This window comes from Oncorhynchus keta, chromosome 25 (assembly GCF_023373465.1).
Source record: "Oncorhynchus keta strain PuntledgeMale-10-30-2019 chromosome 25, Oket_V2, whole genome shotgun sequence".
NCBI classification, from domain to species: domain Eukaryota; kingdom Metazoa; phylum Chordata; class Actinopteri; order Salmoniformes; family Salmonidae; genus Oncorhynchus; species Oncorhynchus keta.
The window spans coordinates 34,708,909-34,723,300 of NC_068445.1; the positions used below are offsets into that span (position 1 = coordinate 34,708,909).

At 39.4% G+C, this 14,392-nt stretch overlaps 2 protein-coding genes and 1 long non-coding RNA gene across 5 annotated transcripts in view; 1 reads left to right on the forward strand and 2 right to left on the reverse strand.

The window, feature by feature from the left end:
- Positions 1-2,232: 2,232 nt before the first annotated feature.
- Positions 2,233-4,770, reverse strand: LOC118358554 (uncharacterized). The gene is made up of 2 exons (XR_004820483.2): positions 4,621-4,770; positions 2,233-4,407 (listed from the first exon to the last, which is right to left on the reverse strand). It is a non-coding gene; the product is annotated as an uncharacterized LOC118358554 (long non-coding RNA).
- On the forward strand, positions 4,748-6,901 carry LOC118358552 (protein PAXX-like). Of its 2 annotated transcripts, none has more exons than XM_035736503.2 (7): positions 4,748-5,036; positions 5,366-5,426; positions 5,515-5,564; positions 5,668-5,852; positions 6,028-6,078; positions 6,166-6,259; positions 6,435-6,900. In XM_035736503.2, the coding sequence occupies exons 1-7, from the start codon at positions 4,900-4,902 to the stop codon at positions 6,481-6,483; spliced, it is 627 nt and encodes a 208-aa protein (XP_035592396.1). In that variant the 5' UTR covers positions 4,748-4,899; the 3' UTR covers positions 6,484-6,900. The 2 variants fall into 2 exon arrangements, with proteins under 2 accessions (XP_035592396.1, XP_035592398.1); XM_035736505.2 differs by having other exon boundaries at positions 4,781-4,968; positions 6,435-6,901.
- Positions 6,902-7,136: 235 nt separating this feature from the next.
- The window catches only part of LOC118357965 (ATP-binding cassette sub-family A member 2-like), a 171,299-nt gene continuing 164,043 nt past the window's right edge, over positions 7,137-14,392 (reverse strand). For both annotated transcript variants that reach the window (XM_052479142.1, XM_052479141.1), the window contains exons 45-50: positions 14,273-14,376; positions 13,952-14,044; positions 13,349-13,451; positions 12,693-12,830; positions 12,225-12,434; positions 7,137-11,042 (exon numbers count right to left, since the gene is read on the reverse strand). In XM_052479142.1, coding sequence (XP_052335102.1) covers positions 11,007-11,042; positions 12,225-12,434; positions 12,693-12,830; positions 13,349-13,451; positions 13,952-14,044; positions 14,273-14,376 — 684 coding nt within the window. In that variant the 3' untranslated portion in view covers positions 7,137-11,006. The remainder of the gene's footprint in view (positions 11,043-12,224; positions 12,435-12,692; positions 12,831-13,348; positions 13,452-13,951; positions 14,045-14,272; positions 14,377-14,392) is intronic.

Consider the following 14,392-nt stretch of genomic DNA (forward strand, 5'->3'; position numbering starts at 1 on the left):
AGGTAGGAGCAAGCCCATGTAATGCTTTGTAGGTTAGCAGTAAAATCTTGAAATCAGCCCTTGCCTTGACAGGAAGCCAGTGTAGGGAGGCGAGCACTGGAGTAATATGATCAAATGTTTTGGTTCTAGTCAGGATTCTAGCAGCCGTATTTAGCACTAACTGAAGTTTATTTAGTGCTTTATCCGGGTAGCCGGAAAGTAGAGCATTGCAGTTGCCTTATCTAGAAGTGACAAAAGCATGGATTCATTTTTCTGCATCATTTTTGGACAGAAAGTTTCTGATTTTTGCAATGTTACGTAGATGGAAAAAAGCTGTCCTTGAAAGTCTTGATATGTTCTTCAAAAGAGAGATCAGGGTCCAGAGTAACGCCGAGGTCCTTCACAGTTTTATTTGAGACGACTGTACAACCATGAAGACTAATTGTCAGATTCAACAGAAGACCTCTTTGTTTCTTGGGACCTAGAACAAGCATCTCTGTTTTGTCGGAGTTTAAAAGTAGAAAGTTTGCAGCCATCCACTTCCTTATGTCTGAAACACATGCTTCTAGCGTGGGCAATTTTGGGGCTTCACCATGTTTCATTGAAATGTACAGCTGTGTGTCATCCGCATAGCAGTGAAAGTTAACATTATGTTTTCGAATGACATCCCCAAGAGGTAAAATATATAGTGAAAACAATAGTAGTCCTAAAACGGAACCTTGAGGAACACCGCAATTTACCATTCACAGAGGCAAACTGATATCTTTCCGACAGATAAGATCTAAACCAGGCCAGAACTTGTCCGTGTAGACCAATTTGGGTTTCCAATCTCTCCAAAAGAATGTGGTGATCGATGTTATCAAAAGCAGCACTAAGGTCTAGGAGCACAAGGACAGATGCAGAGCCTCGGTCTGATGCCATTGGGAATTCTCTCTCTCCTATAGCTATAACGAGCAACCTAAGGGCTTGACATCAATTTGTCCATCACATCAGGTGTGTCCCAAACGGCAACATATTCTCTCTCTACTTTTGTAGTGCACCATACTCTGGTAGTCGTCTAATTTAGTGCACTATGAAGGGAATAAGGGATTTTAGTGCACTATGAAGAGAAGTAACACTTTATGTTGACAGACTGACTGATCATGTAGATGTGAGCTTGATGAACACAAGGGTTATATTACAACGGTGAAAATAAAAGGCATTTCTCAAATAGTGAAATCAACCTTCATCTACCTGCCTGTGGCTGGAATGCGCTCCCGATGTGGGCTACTGTGTGTACTGCATACACTTAAGAGTGCTTTCAGCAGAAAGATCTTTATTTTTTATTTGTGCACCTACTTACTTTGCCATGGGCTTTACAAATGCATTTTGACTCCTTGGGGGAAGAGGAATCCATCCTAAGATTCCAGCCCTTACATTTGCAGTCATTCCCACCTGCCAGGTGCATTCCATCAGATGACATACACACACACACACAAACATGCACACAGGAGAAGCTGGTCTTTTTAAATTATTAATCTGCAAGTATGCAGACAACAGTAAATATGAGGTCGCCAATTGAACTCGTTGCTATGGAAGATAAAAACCAATAGTTAACTGAACAGCTTCTACCCCAAGTCATAAACCTTCAAAATATTTTTGTTAAATAGTTATCAAATAGCTATCCAGACTTTCGACCCTTTTTACACAAAATGTTTGGACTCATCACATACATTGATGCTACTGTGTATTATCTGTCCTGTTGCCTAGTCACTTTACCCCTACATATATGTACATATCTACCTGAATTACCTCGTACCCCTACATATATGTACATATCTACCTGAATTACCTCGTACCCCTACATTTATGTACATATCTACCTGAATTACCTCGTACCCCTACATATATGTACACATCTACCTGAATTACCTCGTACCCCTACATATATGTACATATCTACCTGAATTACCTCGTACCCCTACATATATGTACATATCTACCTGAATTACCTCGTACCCCTACATATATGTACATATCTACCTGAATTACCTCGTACCCCTACATATATGTACATATCTACCTGAATTACCTCGTACCCCTACATTTTTGTACATATCTACCTGAATTACCTCGTACCCCTACATACAGTGCCTTGCGAAAGTATTTGGCCCCCTTGAACTTTGCGACCTTTTGCCACATTTCAGGCTTCAAACATAAAGATATAAAACTGTATTTTTTTGTGAAGAATCAACAACAAGTGGGACACAATCATGAAGTGAAACGACATTTATTGGATATTTCAAACTTTTTTAACAAATCAAAAACTGAAAAATTGGGCCAAGTACACCCCCATTCATATCGACAGGGCTGTAGTGAAGCGGGTTGAGAGCTTCAAGTTACTCGCTGTCCACATCTCCTGGCCCTCAACCTGTCATATAATCAAGGAGGATGTTTACAGAACTACAGGTACAGTAAGTTGTGGTGAATGTTTTACTAATTCATTAATAAGACTAGGCAACATGATAAAAATTATAAATAGCCTAATCCATCCTGCAGATTTTCCAATGGTCATTGGTGTTAAAACTAAACATAGAACACATTGTTGCCCATGTTGTCATGAAAAGCGGTCTATGAATTCAATCAATTATTATTACTCATCCTACATAGGCTTTGGAATGTGTCTACCATTGCAACTGTGACACCAGATTTGTAATAAACATGCTCTATAAAAAGTGAAAGAATGATTAATAAATCACCCATGTGTGTATGCTAGGTCTATTTGATATTGGAATCCTGCCACTTCACTTAAACATTTATTCTGTTTGCAATGTTCTGCCAGGCTACCTCTCTGGCTTTTGCTGCTGTATTACTTTTTGGGGGGTAAATATGTTAACATATTCATTGTCAAAATTATTTCTTGTTGTGGATTCTAGTCTTTTGACTCAATATCTGACATTTTTTCTGTCATTGACACAAGGACCTTTTTGAACGTTGCATACATGCGCCAGTTGTCAGATCAACCAATATGCGCTTGGTTAGCCCAATTACTTAAACGAGAAGCAGCCAATCTGGAACCAAGAAATCCTAGACTCCCTCATCTGGGTAAGGAAAGACAGATATGTTCAGGGAATCCTGAATTGGTTAAACTATCTTTCTGGAAAAACCCCTGTAGAGCGTAATTGATTATAATAATTAGCTGGATGGATGATGAATCAGGTTAGTTACAACTTTGGTTGGAGTGAAAACCTACAGCTCCCCAGGAACAGGGTTGGAGAGCCCTGGTCTACAGAAGGCTGGACCCATGACATTTTTAATAATGCTTTTTTCTGATAAAAACTACTTCATATTTCATATTTGCTTGTCGTAGTTTTGAAGTAATCACAAAAAAACCCAGGCCTTATTTTAAGGACATTTTTCACCCTGCCAGCTCCTATTAGTTCTATTGAGCACCTTGGCACAAACTCACCTTCTGAACGTTCTATTCCCTGCCAAATGTTCTACGTCACAATGCCTGCTTCCCTGTTGTTGGGAATAAGACCCGCCCACATTGCTGCAGAGTTCAAATGTAAACAACTGCAAAAAATGACTCATGGTACTCTGAGGTCATTCTATTGTTTCCTATAGTGGAAATATAGGTATGTCTGTTTAGCAATGTGTATATTTAGATTTTATTCAAGTCGGAAACCATTTTAATCATGAGAATCTCCTCTTTCTAATTATGTAAGGGTGGGCAGCGAGCTCAGTTGTCATCAAATGGTAGCCCCAAAACACGTTTTACCCTTTTAATGCTGAGCTCAACCCATTGTTTTCCTATGGAGTGGCATGCCTGTCTATTTCCCCAAATATCTCACAATGTGTATATTTAGATTTGTTTCAAGTCGGACACTATTTCAATCAGATGAGTCTCCTATTTGTAATTATGTAAGTCTGGGCAGTGAGCTCGGTTGTCATAGACCAGAAATAGTCAGAAGTTCTCATTACACGGACATAAGCACAGTTGACAACATCGAGGTGAAGATGTTTACTTTCTACACCAGTTTTTTTTTTTTCAGTTTCGTCCCGAAGAACACATTGTGGTGGGAAAGTAAAAATGGACTAAAAAAAATGTGTACCATTTATGCGAAATAGAAATCTAAGCATCACTCCAGTCAGAAGAGGCTCTGCGGAAGTTCGATTCCATTCATGTGCTATGGGCTCGCGCTTGTGTTTCATCTTAACCAACGTTATTTGTCCGTTTTCAGCCTTGGGTGGATTGTGACTCGTTCTATTGTCCAGCCTATCTACGGTTTTACCGCATCTGGTCCCTTCTGTACAGATGTTCCACATGCCAGTATGTTGTGGAATGGGGTACTCCATTGTGTCGGCACTCAACTCTGTGTCGAACACCTGAAGTCCTTGATTTCCAAGCCGTAGCCAGATATTATGCATATTACTGGACCACTGCACCTGTCAAATATGGAAATACAGACAGTGTCAACAATTATTATACAAAGGCAAAATACCAAAGCCACCATCAATAACATGAACATGGGTAACATAATTGGATTAAATAATAGTAATCTTACTAGATAGCTAATTACCTGCTGGTTGAGACATGCAACGAAAAGATGGCAAGCTAGCGCACATAGTTAGCAAAACAATCAATATTATCATAATTACCTTCATAGGCTAGAGTCTAGACGAACATGTAGCTAGCTACACAGTTCAAACTACAATACGGTACCTTTGTTTACAGATCAACATGTGTTTTGAAACAGAACAGGATAAGAGGAAACATACACGTGAAGCAGCTGCTTGGCTGCAAACACTTCCTGATTGATACTCCTACTTCACTGACTGGCTACACATTCAGCATCGAAGCGTTGCACGGTGTTACAGAGACGTGGGCTAGCACTAGCAACCACTCACGCACAGTGGAGGTTTCCTGAACATAAGATCATGCTGCCTACACCAACCCAAGACATCGATGGAAATCGACCGTTGGCCCAAATGTCTTACTGCACCGTGGTAGATAAAACTGACCAGTGTAAATTCATATGCTACACGCATACATATTCGGAGATGTTCAATGTTGGGTGGGTGTTAATAGCTAGTCATTTCCGTATATCTAACCATGCTTTTCGAACAACGATAACTAGCTAGTTAACAGAGAACTGTACTAAATTGCTAACTAGTTATTAGCATGTAGCTAGCAAACTAACATTACTTTTACATATCTCATCGATTTGGATGAGAAGCTCGTGCTGTGTTTTATTTAGTGGCTATCAACAAGTATAAAAACGGCCACTAGTGGTGCCAAGGTTTTTAGAAGATTGCCACCTGTAAGATAAATAAATGTACATGATATTTAGAGATGTTGTTGTGACATGACGGTTAACATCATTTGCTTGTTTTCCTGTCCCAGTTTGACAAATGCCTCTGATGTGTGGAGCACAGATTTCACTGATGAGACATTGAACCAGTTTGTAAGTATATTTATTTAACCAAACCTGCAAACAGTAGAATTTCCTTTCAATGTTTAATAACAAGAATGACACGCACTATTATTTTCAGAGACGAAAGTTTGCCTTGAAGTCAACAGAGGATTATATTTTGAAAATTAGGTATGTTTTTCCCATCCTATTTTAATCCAATGACCTCATGTACTCCTCGGGATCCTGTCTTCATAATACTTCCACATGTACTTCCTCCCGTATCTTCTCCCAGGTCTGCGTGCAGCAGTGGGAGTGTGTCTGTATCAATGCAGGACAGCTGTGCAGTGCTCTGTGTAGGCACCAGTCCAGGGGACCTGAGTGTGACTCTGTCCAGACTGAAACAGCCCGAGGCTAAAGAGAAACTGAGAGAGCTGCTGTTTAGAATGGCAGACAGTCTAACTCGTTTAGACCATACAAGTAAGGTTTGGGACAGAGCCCTCATCCAGCATACAGAGTTATTTTCTTATCACACTGACTCTCATCTAGGGAAGTTCAAGAACTTGATAGTTTCTGGTACAGATTGCATGTGTGCGCTTGGATCCAACACCAGCACCCCTTACTCAGTGTTCTCTGCTGTGTTGTTTCTGTCTAGGTGGCCCAGCCCCATTCAGTCCTGGAAAGAGTCCACGCAAACGCAATACAGGTGTGCTGTGTTTTATTTTGTCTTGTTACATCACAATAAGACCATAACTATAAAGGTGTAAAGTAAATGGTCATCTTGCTCTTTCAGATTTTGAGCCAAGGAGACAGCCGCAGAGTGGCCAAACTCTGGCAGTCAAGAAGCGTCTTCCAGGAGATTCTCTTATCAACCCAGGAACAAGAAGGTGCTGTACTTGTCTGAACCCTAAAGAGGGCACCTATGGTCCTTCATATTGCATGGGCCCTGATCAAAAGGAGTGCACTACATATAAAATATATTAGTTGTTACATACTCCCATGCATCTGTGGGTCCATTTGCAAAGAGCCAAATTAACTGTTGTTTTTCTGTCCTTTTTCCAGAAAGCGTCCAGCAACCGGAGTGGCATTTGATGATGAAGATGATCAATGATGATTTGCTAAAGGGAAATGACCACAGTTGCCTTCCATCATCACTATCACATTTCTGCTGCATATAACAATTTAGTGCATGAATGTTATTTTATTCCACAGACACTACACCATTCGGCTGCAACATCATTTTAAAAATCTACCTATTTAATGCTGTCTACATGATGACATAATCTGCTTTTTAAGGACTTTTAATGTGTGTCCCAAATGACACTATTCCCTATACAGTGCTCTACTTTTGACCATATGGGCTCAAGTCAAAAGTAGTGCACTAATTATCGAATAGGGTGCCATTTGGAAAACATCCATGATGATCATTACCTCAATCACTGTGTGAAAACTTGAAACATGGTTTTTAAATGTATTTTAATCTTGATTTGTGTAATAAACATCCATTTTAAAAAAGCAAAACGATCTCCTTGTATATTTAGACAAAGAGCCTCTAACTATTATTATTGTAATGGTGCGGGGGGGGGGACTGTTGAATAATGTCAGTCAAAACTCCTCAAATTAAACTCATCACACTAGTGTTCTCATTACTTTATTGTAAGCAAAGTGCATATACGGTAAATGATTTGGTCCAAATACCTCATGTTTAAGGTAGCAAGTATACCGTCATTTAATTCATGAACAAAACGATAGAAAGGACTCAACTGATGGTACCTGATTTATTTATTTTGTTTAAAAACCCAGATCACCAAACGTGAAGCACAGAGTACAGAAACACCATTAGAATCAGGAACAAGACCAGATGTTACTTTAAGACCCAATGTAACACGAGAACAATATGAACAGATGCTTTACAACAGAATAATGTCCACAGACACATTTTCATAAAATATGAATATACATTTATATTCATATGCACACATATACTGCCTGGATAAATTCCAAAGCATTTTGCTACAGATGAAAGCTGAGTATTCACTAGAATGATTGAAAATGTATTTTCATCTCATAGTGTACAGTATTTGCACCTAACTAAGTTAGGCTAACTGATATTTGCTGGTGTCTTAAAAAAAAAACCTGTGTTTAATAGTTTTTTCTCCAGATACTTTTGTACAGTATGATCTGCACTGAAAATAAAACTTAGGGCTCGATTCAATCACTACCGTTGACATTTAAGGATCATTTCCAATCGAGCCGACATGCAGACCGAATCCAGTCTCCACTAACGTGGGAACATTGCCTTTAAATGTAAATCACTCTATAACTCAGATCTTCAGAGCTAAGGACTCAATCGAGCTCTAAGAAAATCCTCAATTTAATTTTTTTAAACCAAGCTTTGCTCATTGAAAACTTCAATGGCCTTTATCTAGTATGCACAGGGATGTGTTGGGTAGCAAGGTTTAATTAGATCGAACACGATCCAAAATGGTAGTCATGAAGTTTTATATGTATGGATAAAGAGCCTCTGTAAATCACTGCATTTTTCTGTTGAATAATGTCAGTAAAAACTCCTCAGGACATCATCAAATGAAATGGATATATCACACTCCTATTCTCATATCTTTATTGTAAGCGAAATGAATGCAAGCTTTCAAAGTGCATGTAAATGATTTGGTCCAAATACCTAACGTTTTCAAGGTATAGCTAGAACACCGTAATTCAAGTTAGGAAAGAAACAATAAAAAGTACCCAACTGATACCTGATTTTTTTTTTTTTTTTTTGTAAAAAAAAATCCAGATCACCAAACGTGAAGCACAGAGTACAGAAACAACAGTAAAATCAGAAACAAGACCAGATGTTACATTAAGTCCAAAAATAACACGAGAACAACCTGGACAGATGCTTTACAATAGAATAATGTCAACTGACATATTTTCACAACATATAAATATATATCTATATTCATATGCACACGTACAATACACTGCCTGGATAAATTCCAAAGCATTCAGCTTTAGAGCTAAGCTGAGTATTCACTAGATTGACTGAATCATTTTTTCCATCCCATAGTATACAGTATTTGAAACCATGTAGAATTGCACCTAACTCTCATATTTGCTGGTGTCAAAAAAACATCAGTGTTAAATAGTTTTACCCCAGATACATTTATGTAGTGAATTCTGCGCTGAAGGGAAAGTGAAAGTATCCTAAATGGTGCTCTTTTAAAAAAAAGTCAAGCTTTGCTCAGGGAAAACTTCAAATACCTTGATCCTACAAGTATTCAGAGATACATTGGGTGGCAACAGAAGTTAAATAGATCAAATTATCCAAAATGGGCCTAAATCACATTGATGTTGCTTTTGAGGTCACAGAACTCTAGTTAAAGTAGAGCATCGCGGTCATCATTCAGTCTGAGTTAAAGGGCACACGTTTGTTTCAAGCTCAATACATCTTTCCTTCCTGATTTTCAGATACATAACATATACATAAACATATACAGATAGCATTACTTAACACATCTCAAAAACAGGCATTTTTTCTTGTTCTCATATTATTTCCTGGACTTCAGTAAAACATTGAACCTACTTTACATTCTGATGAAAACTAATTACAACAGTCTGTTTCCTCTACTTATTAGTAAAAGGATAACAACCCCGCCACAGTCAAGGAAAATGAGCAAATACGTCCAAGTAGGTCTCACATTAAGAAATCACCAAAACATATGTTAAATTACGTTGAATTAGTCCGTGAAAGAAATGAAGTGTCCTCTGAGAAGAATAACGATATATTACAACTGGCTCTTCACAACACAAACACTCCATGAAAATATCCAGTTCAAATCACATGCCAACATACTATTGAATAACATAAACCTTTCCCTTCACTAATGATGTGGTGCGGCTGTTCTTCAAATGTGCTCCAACTTCCAAAAGATATGTACGGTAAGCCAACTGCCTTTAAAGCATACAATCCATTTAAGTTCAAACTAAACAATAATCTGAAAGTTCAACGTCTTTGTCTCACAGTGATAGTAGTGCAGTAGTGTATGCTTGTTATTGTACATCTTGCACGTGACCTTAATTATTACATGAGAGTTATTATTAAGTTATTTTCATGGTTTTCAATAACTTCAATGATCTTGAGGATAACCTTCACTGTTAATTACATTATTACATTGTGTCCAAAATGTGATCTTCTTGAAAGAATCCAAATCATTATGAATTGTAGAAGCACAAAATAAAGCATTCAGTAGAAAGTGCTCTATTTATCATGACGAGACAAAAATATAGTGTCCCCTGTCCAAATGAAGAGGCTTGAGGTTAAGGAGGCACCTTCAGTATCAACAAGTAGAGGAATTCTCTTAAAACAGGACATGTAGTGATTCAATTCATCTAATAAAGTGATTTCAAATAAAAGGCCAACGATTCAGGACTCATGTCAAAACTTGCCACATTTTCCAAAGGTCATTTTACTTCCCTCTATAAACCATTATTGCCAAATCGATCACAGATCACACATCTGTCCCATATACATTTCAATATCTAAAATACATTTTTCTTCTTGCCACAGAAAAATATAGGTATTGTATATACTGTATATGTATGACACAACACTGGTTTGACTGGTTTCATGACAGCATGCTCTCAAGGCAGGTCAATTGTTTTTAAAGGGGGGGGGGCATCATCTCTGGTTGAATAGGAACACTGGGGATGTGTCCCAAATGGCACCCTACATCCTATATAGTGCATTACTTTGTACCAGGACCCTTAGCACCCTATTCCCTTCAGTACATAATGCACTTGTTTTGAACAGAGCCTTATGGGGCCCTAATCAAAAGTAGTGCACTATATAGAGAATAGGGTGTCATTAAGGATACAGCCTTGTACTTTGGCAGGGACAGAACACATTTGACCAACGATGAACCACTAATTCACTACGTCAAACAACTGAGGAAAGATTAAACTCAGTAAGGTGGTCAAATCAGCAGCAATGATATGTTATTTTCTGACATCATCAACATTGAATGAAGCCAACCTACTAGCGAAGGCAACATGAATACCACATCAAGCCTTGTGATTTTAGTCCTTTACTAGACAGACCCCATTGGTTTTCAGTGTTCCCATTTATCAATACATTCTCAAAAATAAATACATATAGACATTCCTATAACAACATATCTCTATTAAAATACAAGCTTTCTCACTGTATCAGTATGCTTCCCATGATGACAGGGGCCTTGTCTTATGGACACTTCAGGCTTTAACTATGGCCGATGACTATGTGACAGCTTTGAGAGGCTCGCTTCATTTCTCTGTCATTCTCTTCTCTGTCCCACTGCATCTCATTCTCTGAGTCCCATGCCTCAGTCTCTGTCACTGTTAGGTGTTTGAGGATAAAAATAACACTTATCTTACTTTCCCCTGGGTAGATGGAGACGGTTGTCTTCCAATCCAAAATGAACAGGTACATTATCTTCCTCTGTCTGACTAGTTCATGTTATTTCCTCATCCCATATTTGTCTATAGACATGCCCCCTATGAATTTCCTCCTTACACTTTGTCTGTCCAATCACACCCCCTCTCTGAGGTTCCTCCTCCCACTTTGTCTGTCCAGGCTCTCTGAGCTTCCACAGTTCAACAGAGTGTATCTGTGTTAAAGGAGAGCTGCACCTGCCATGGAGAAACAAGAAGTGGTTAGTAAGGGGTAAAATACAGTTAAATGCAGTCCAGGGTCTTAAGAACAAATTCGTAACATATTGTACGAATTGGATTCATAACATATTATACAAATACATTTTAAAAACATTTTTTTTAAATAAAGTCATTTTTTTCAGGACGTAACATATTATACGATTTGGATGACGTAGTACACAAAAAACAGGGAACCAGTTTGTCTCATGAACACCACTTTTAAAATTACTGGCTGAAATTATAGAAAAGTTATGCAACATCACTTTAAGTTAAGTGCTTCATACTTATTAAGTTGATAAGTGTGATATGCAAAGTGTGTCTATGTAGACAACATCCCATCCCACTTTCTCTGTCTTATGCTGCATTCATATCATCTCGTAAAAAGTCTATTTGAATGGCCCTTCAACTGGTAATTACATGTACATTTGTTCATACTGGTCCCCCGTGGGAATCAAACCCACAACCCTGGTGTTGCAAGTGCCATGCTCTACAAACTGAGCCACACGGGATCAATTCCTAGCAGGAAACTCTTCATTCATCCCTGAGCTCCAACTTCTCCCAAATGCTGAACCCTGATGTCACATATTAAGGAAATTACCTCGATAAAAGCATTTTCGGCAGTTAAATGCAACCACAAAACATTATTATTAAAAGCAATCTATTTCTATGTTTTTTGTAGACAATAATTTGTTTGCGAGCATGATAGCTGTACTTTTAGTTTATGGTTGACGCAGCTTTTTTGCGATTAGCCAATTAGTGTTTCTCAGTTAGTTTGAAGCACGTGAATGTTTCCAACTGATATTTATAACTTCACAACTGGGAATTACCACCTTCCCACTTGGTTATGAATGCAGCATCACATCCCAACAAGTATTTTCTCTCCTCTTACCCTTTCCTCTAATCTCGCTCCTCCCCTCTCACCCTCTGCCCACATCCTATCCTCCCTCCTCCCCCTCACCCTCTGCCCACATCCTCTCCTCCCTCCTCCCCTCTCACCCTCTGCCCGCATCATCTCCTCCCTCCTCCCCTCTCACCATCTCCACCCACATTTTGTTGCCCCTATCCTCCTTCTCCCCTCCTCTGCCTTTCCTCCTCTTTCTCTCCTCTATTCCTCTCTCCCCTCTCCCCCTCTCCCCTTCCTTCCTCCCTCTCCTTCCTCACCCTCTCCTCCTCGAAGCTGATGAGGCCCTCATCGTCATCACTCTCTAGTTCCTCCGGTTCTTCGCTGACCAGGGCGTCGAGTTCCGTGTTGGCCAGCCGGGGTCTGAGCAGGGTTAGCAGGCGCTGCAGTGGCGACTGGCCTCCACCAGGGGGCGAACTCTCCTGCTGCTCCAGGTTGTCGCTCTGCTTCTTTGCAAAGTTCACAAATACCTGGATGGAGAGGGAGGGAGAGAACACAGAGAAATGAACGGACAGACAAGGGGATATAATTGAGACTTTTTAGCCTCAATGTTTGAGCTGCAAGGCCTTCCTCAAGACAAATAACAAAAATGAAAGGGAGCAATGATCAATGTGTGTGCGTACACAGATTTAAAATCAAATTCTCTATTTTGCATATACATTTTCAATATAATGATCTGTACTGTGTCCGTGTGGAAATGACTCGAGCACAGCGTGACAGTAACTCACGTTGTCCAGTGTGGTCTGGCTGACAGAGTAGTCGTCTATTCCCAGCACCTCGACTACCTGCTCCATCTTACTGAACACCTGGGCCAGGGAGATCCTCTCTGACTTCAGCTGGAACTGGACCTTAGTGTGGTGGCTCTCCTGAGAACACATTCAATTCAATGTCTTTTCTTCCTACCACTGATTCTGCTTCTAGCGGCTATTTTAAAGAAGAGTGTGCTTGTAATAATTGTAATAACTGTGATAATTGTAATAACTTTAATAACTGTAATAACGGTGATAATTGTAACAATTGTAATAACTGCAATAACTGTGATAACTGTGATAACTGTGATAACTGTGACAACTGTAATAACTGTAATACCTGTAATAACTGTGATAACTGTGATAACTGTAATAATTGTGATAACTGTGATAACTGTGACAACTGTAATAACCGTAATACCTGTAATAACTGTGATAACTGTGACAACTGTAATAATTGTAATAACTGTAATACCTGTAATAACTGTGATAACTGTAATAACTGTGATAACTGTAATAACTATAATAACTGTTATATGTGGTCGTTTTCTTCAACTAAACTCAGTTGAATGAGCTGACTGTAAGTCTGGATAAGAGCATCTGCTAAATGACTAAAATATACATTTTATGTGCACCTTTAGTACAGCCTCAGGGAAATTCCTGTTGAAGAATCTCACCACCTCCTTCACACTGGAACTGGTCTTGGTCCGGACTGTGATCATATAACCATCACCAAACCTGTGGAAAGAAGGGACACAACCAGGGTGAGTTCACAAGTCACCCTGGGTCAATGACTCTTTCCTTGATTGCTTGTATCCTATCTCCTTGGCTCCTTTATCCAATAGGTTATGAGAAGAAGATGAGGAGAAAGGATATGAGGAAGTATGAATTGAGAAGGAGTCACAGAATACATATAATTGACTTGCCTAATCAAATAGAGGTTACATAAATCTCTCTCTCTCTCTATATATATATATATTTATTTATTTATGTATTTTTAAATAACAGGATGTGTAACAATCTGGGGGAAAACGACAAGTTGAAAGGGTGGAGGAAGTTAAAAACAGGTCATTCAGAGGTGATTGCAGACTATATGTGTAGGCCATATGTCTCTAACTTCTGGTTGGCCTAGCAACAGAGAAAGGCCAGAGCATGCCCATTAGCTATGTATGTGTGTGTGTGTGTATGTGTGTGCGTGCGTATGTGTGTGTGTGTGCGTATGTGTGTGAACTTCTGACCTGTTCTTGAGGTGCTGGATGCTTCCCAGGCATTTGAACCTGCCGTTGACCATGATGCCCAGTCTGGTGCACAGAGCCTCACACTCCTCCATACTGCAGACACAGAGACATTCCCATTTCACAGCTCCTCATTTCAGACATTTAGCAGACACTCTAATCCAGAGCGACATACAGTGACCTCTATCAGCAGCATCAGAACCAGGTAGAAACAAATTAGTGCAGGTGTGAATGCAAGGCTGGGAATACACAGTTATTACCCAGACACCTCATATTAGCAACAAGTAGTATGCAGTACATGTCTGATGAGAATGAGTGTCTCACCTGTGTGATGTCAGCACCACAGAGCGTCCCGTCTTGAGGATGTCGAGGATGAGGTTCCAGAGGAATCTGCGGGCCTTAGGATCCATCCCTGTAGTGGGTTCATCCTGGAGGATAATCACA

Excerpts from the sequence above, each read along its gene's own strand:
- LOC118358552 (XM_035736503.2), top strand. The coding sequence starts at position 4,900 with ATGCTGCCTACACCAACCCAAGACATCGATGGAAATCGACCGTTGGCC. Across the intron at positions 5,427-5,514 it reads ATGAGACATTGAACCAGTTT|AGACGAAAGTTTGCCTTGAA; the intron begins GTAAGTATATTT and ends TATTATTTTCAG. Across the intron at positions 6,079-6,165 it reads TCCACGCAAACGCAATACAG|ATTTTGAGCCAAGGAGACAG; the intron begins GTGTGCTGTGTT and ends TTGCTCTTTCAG.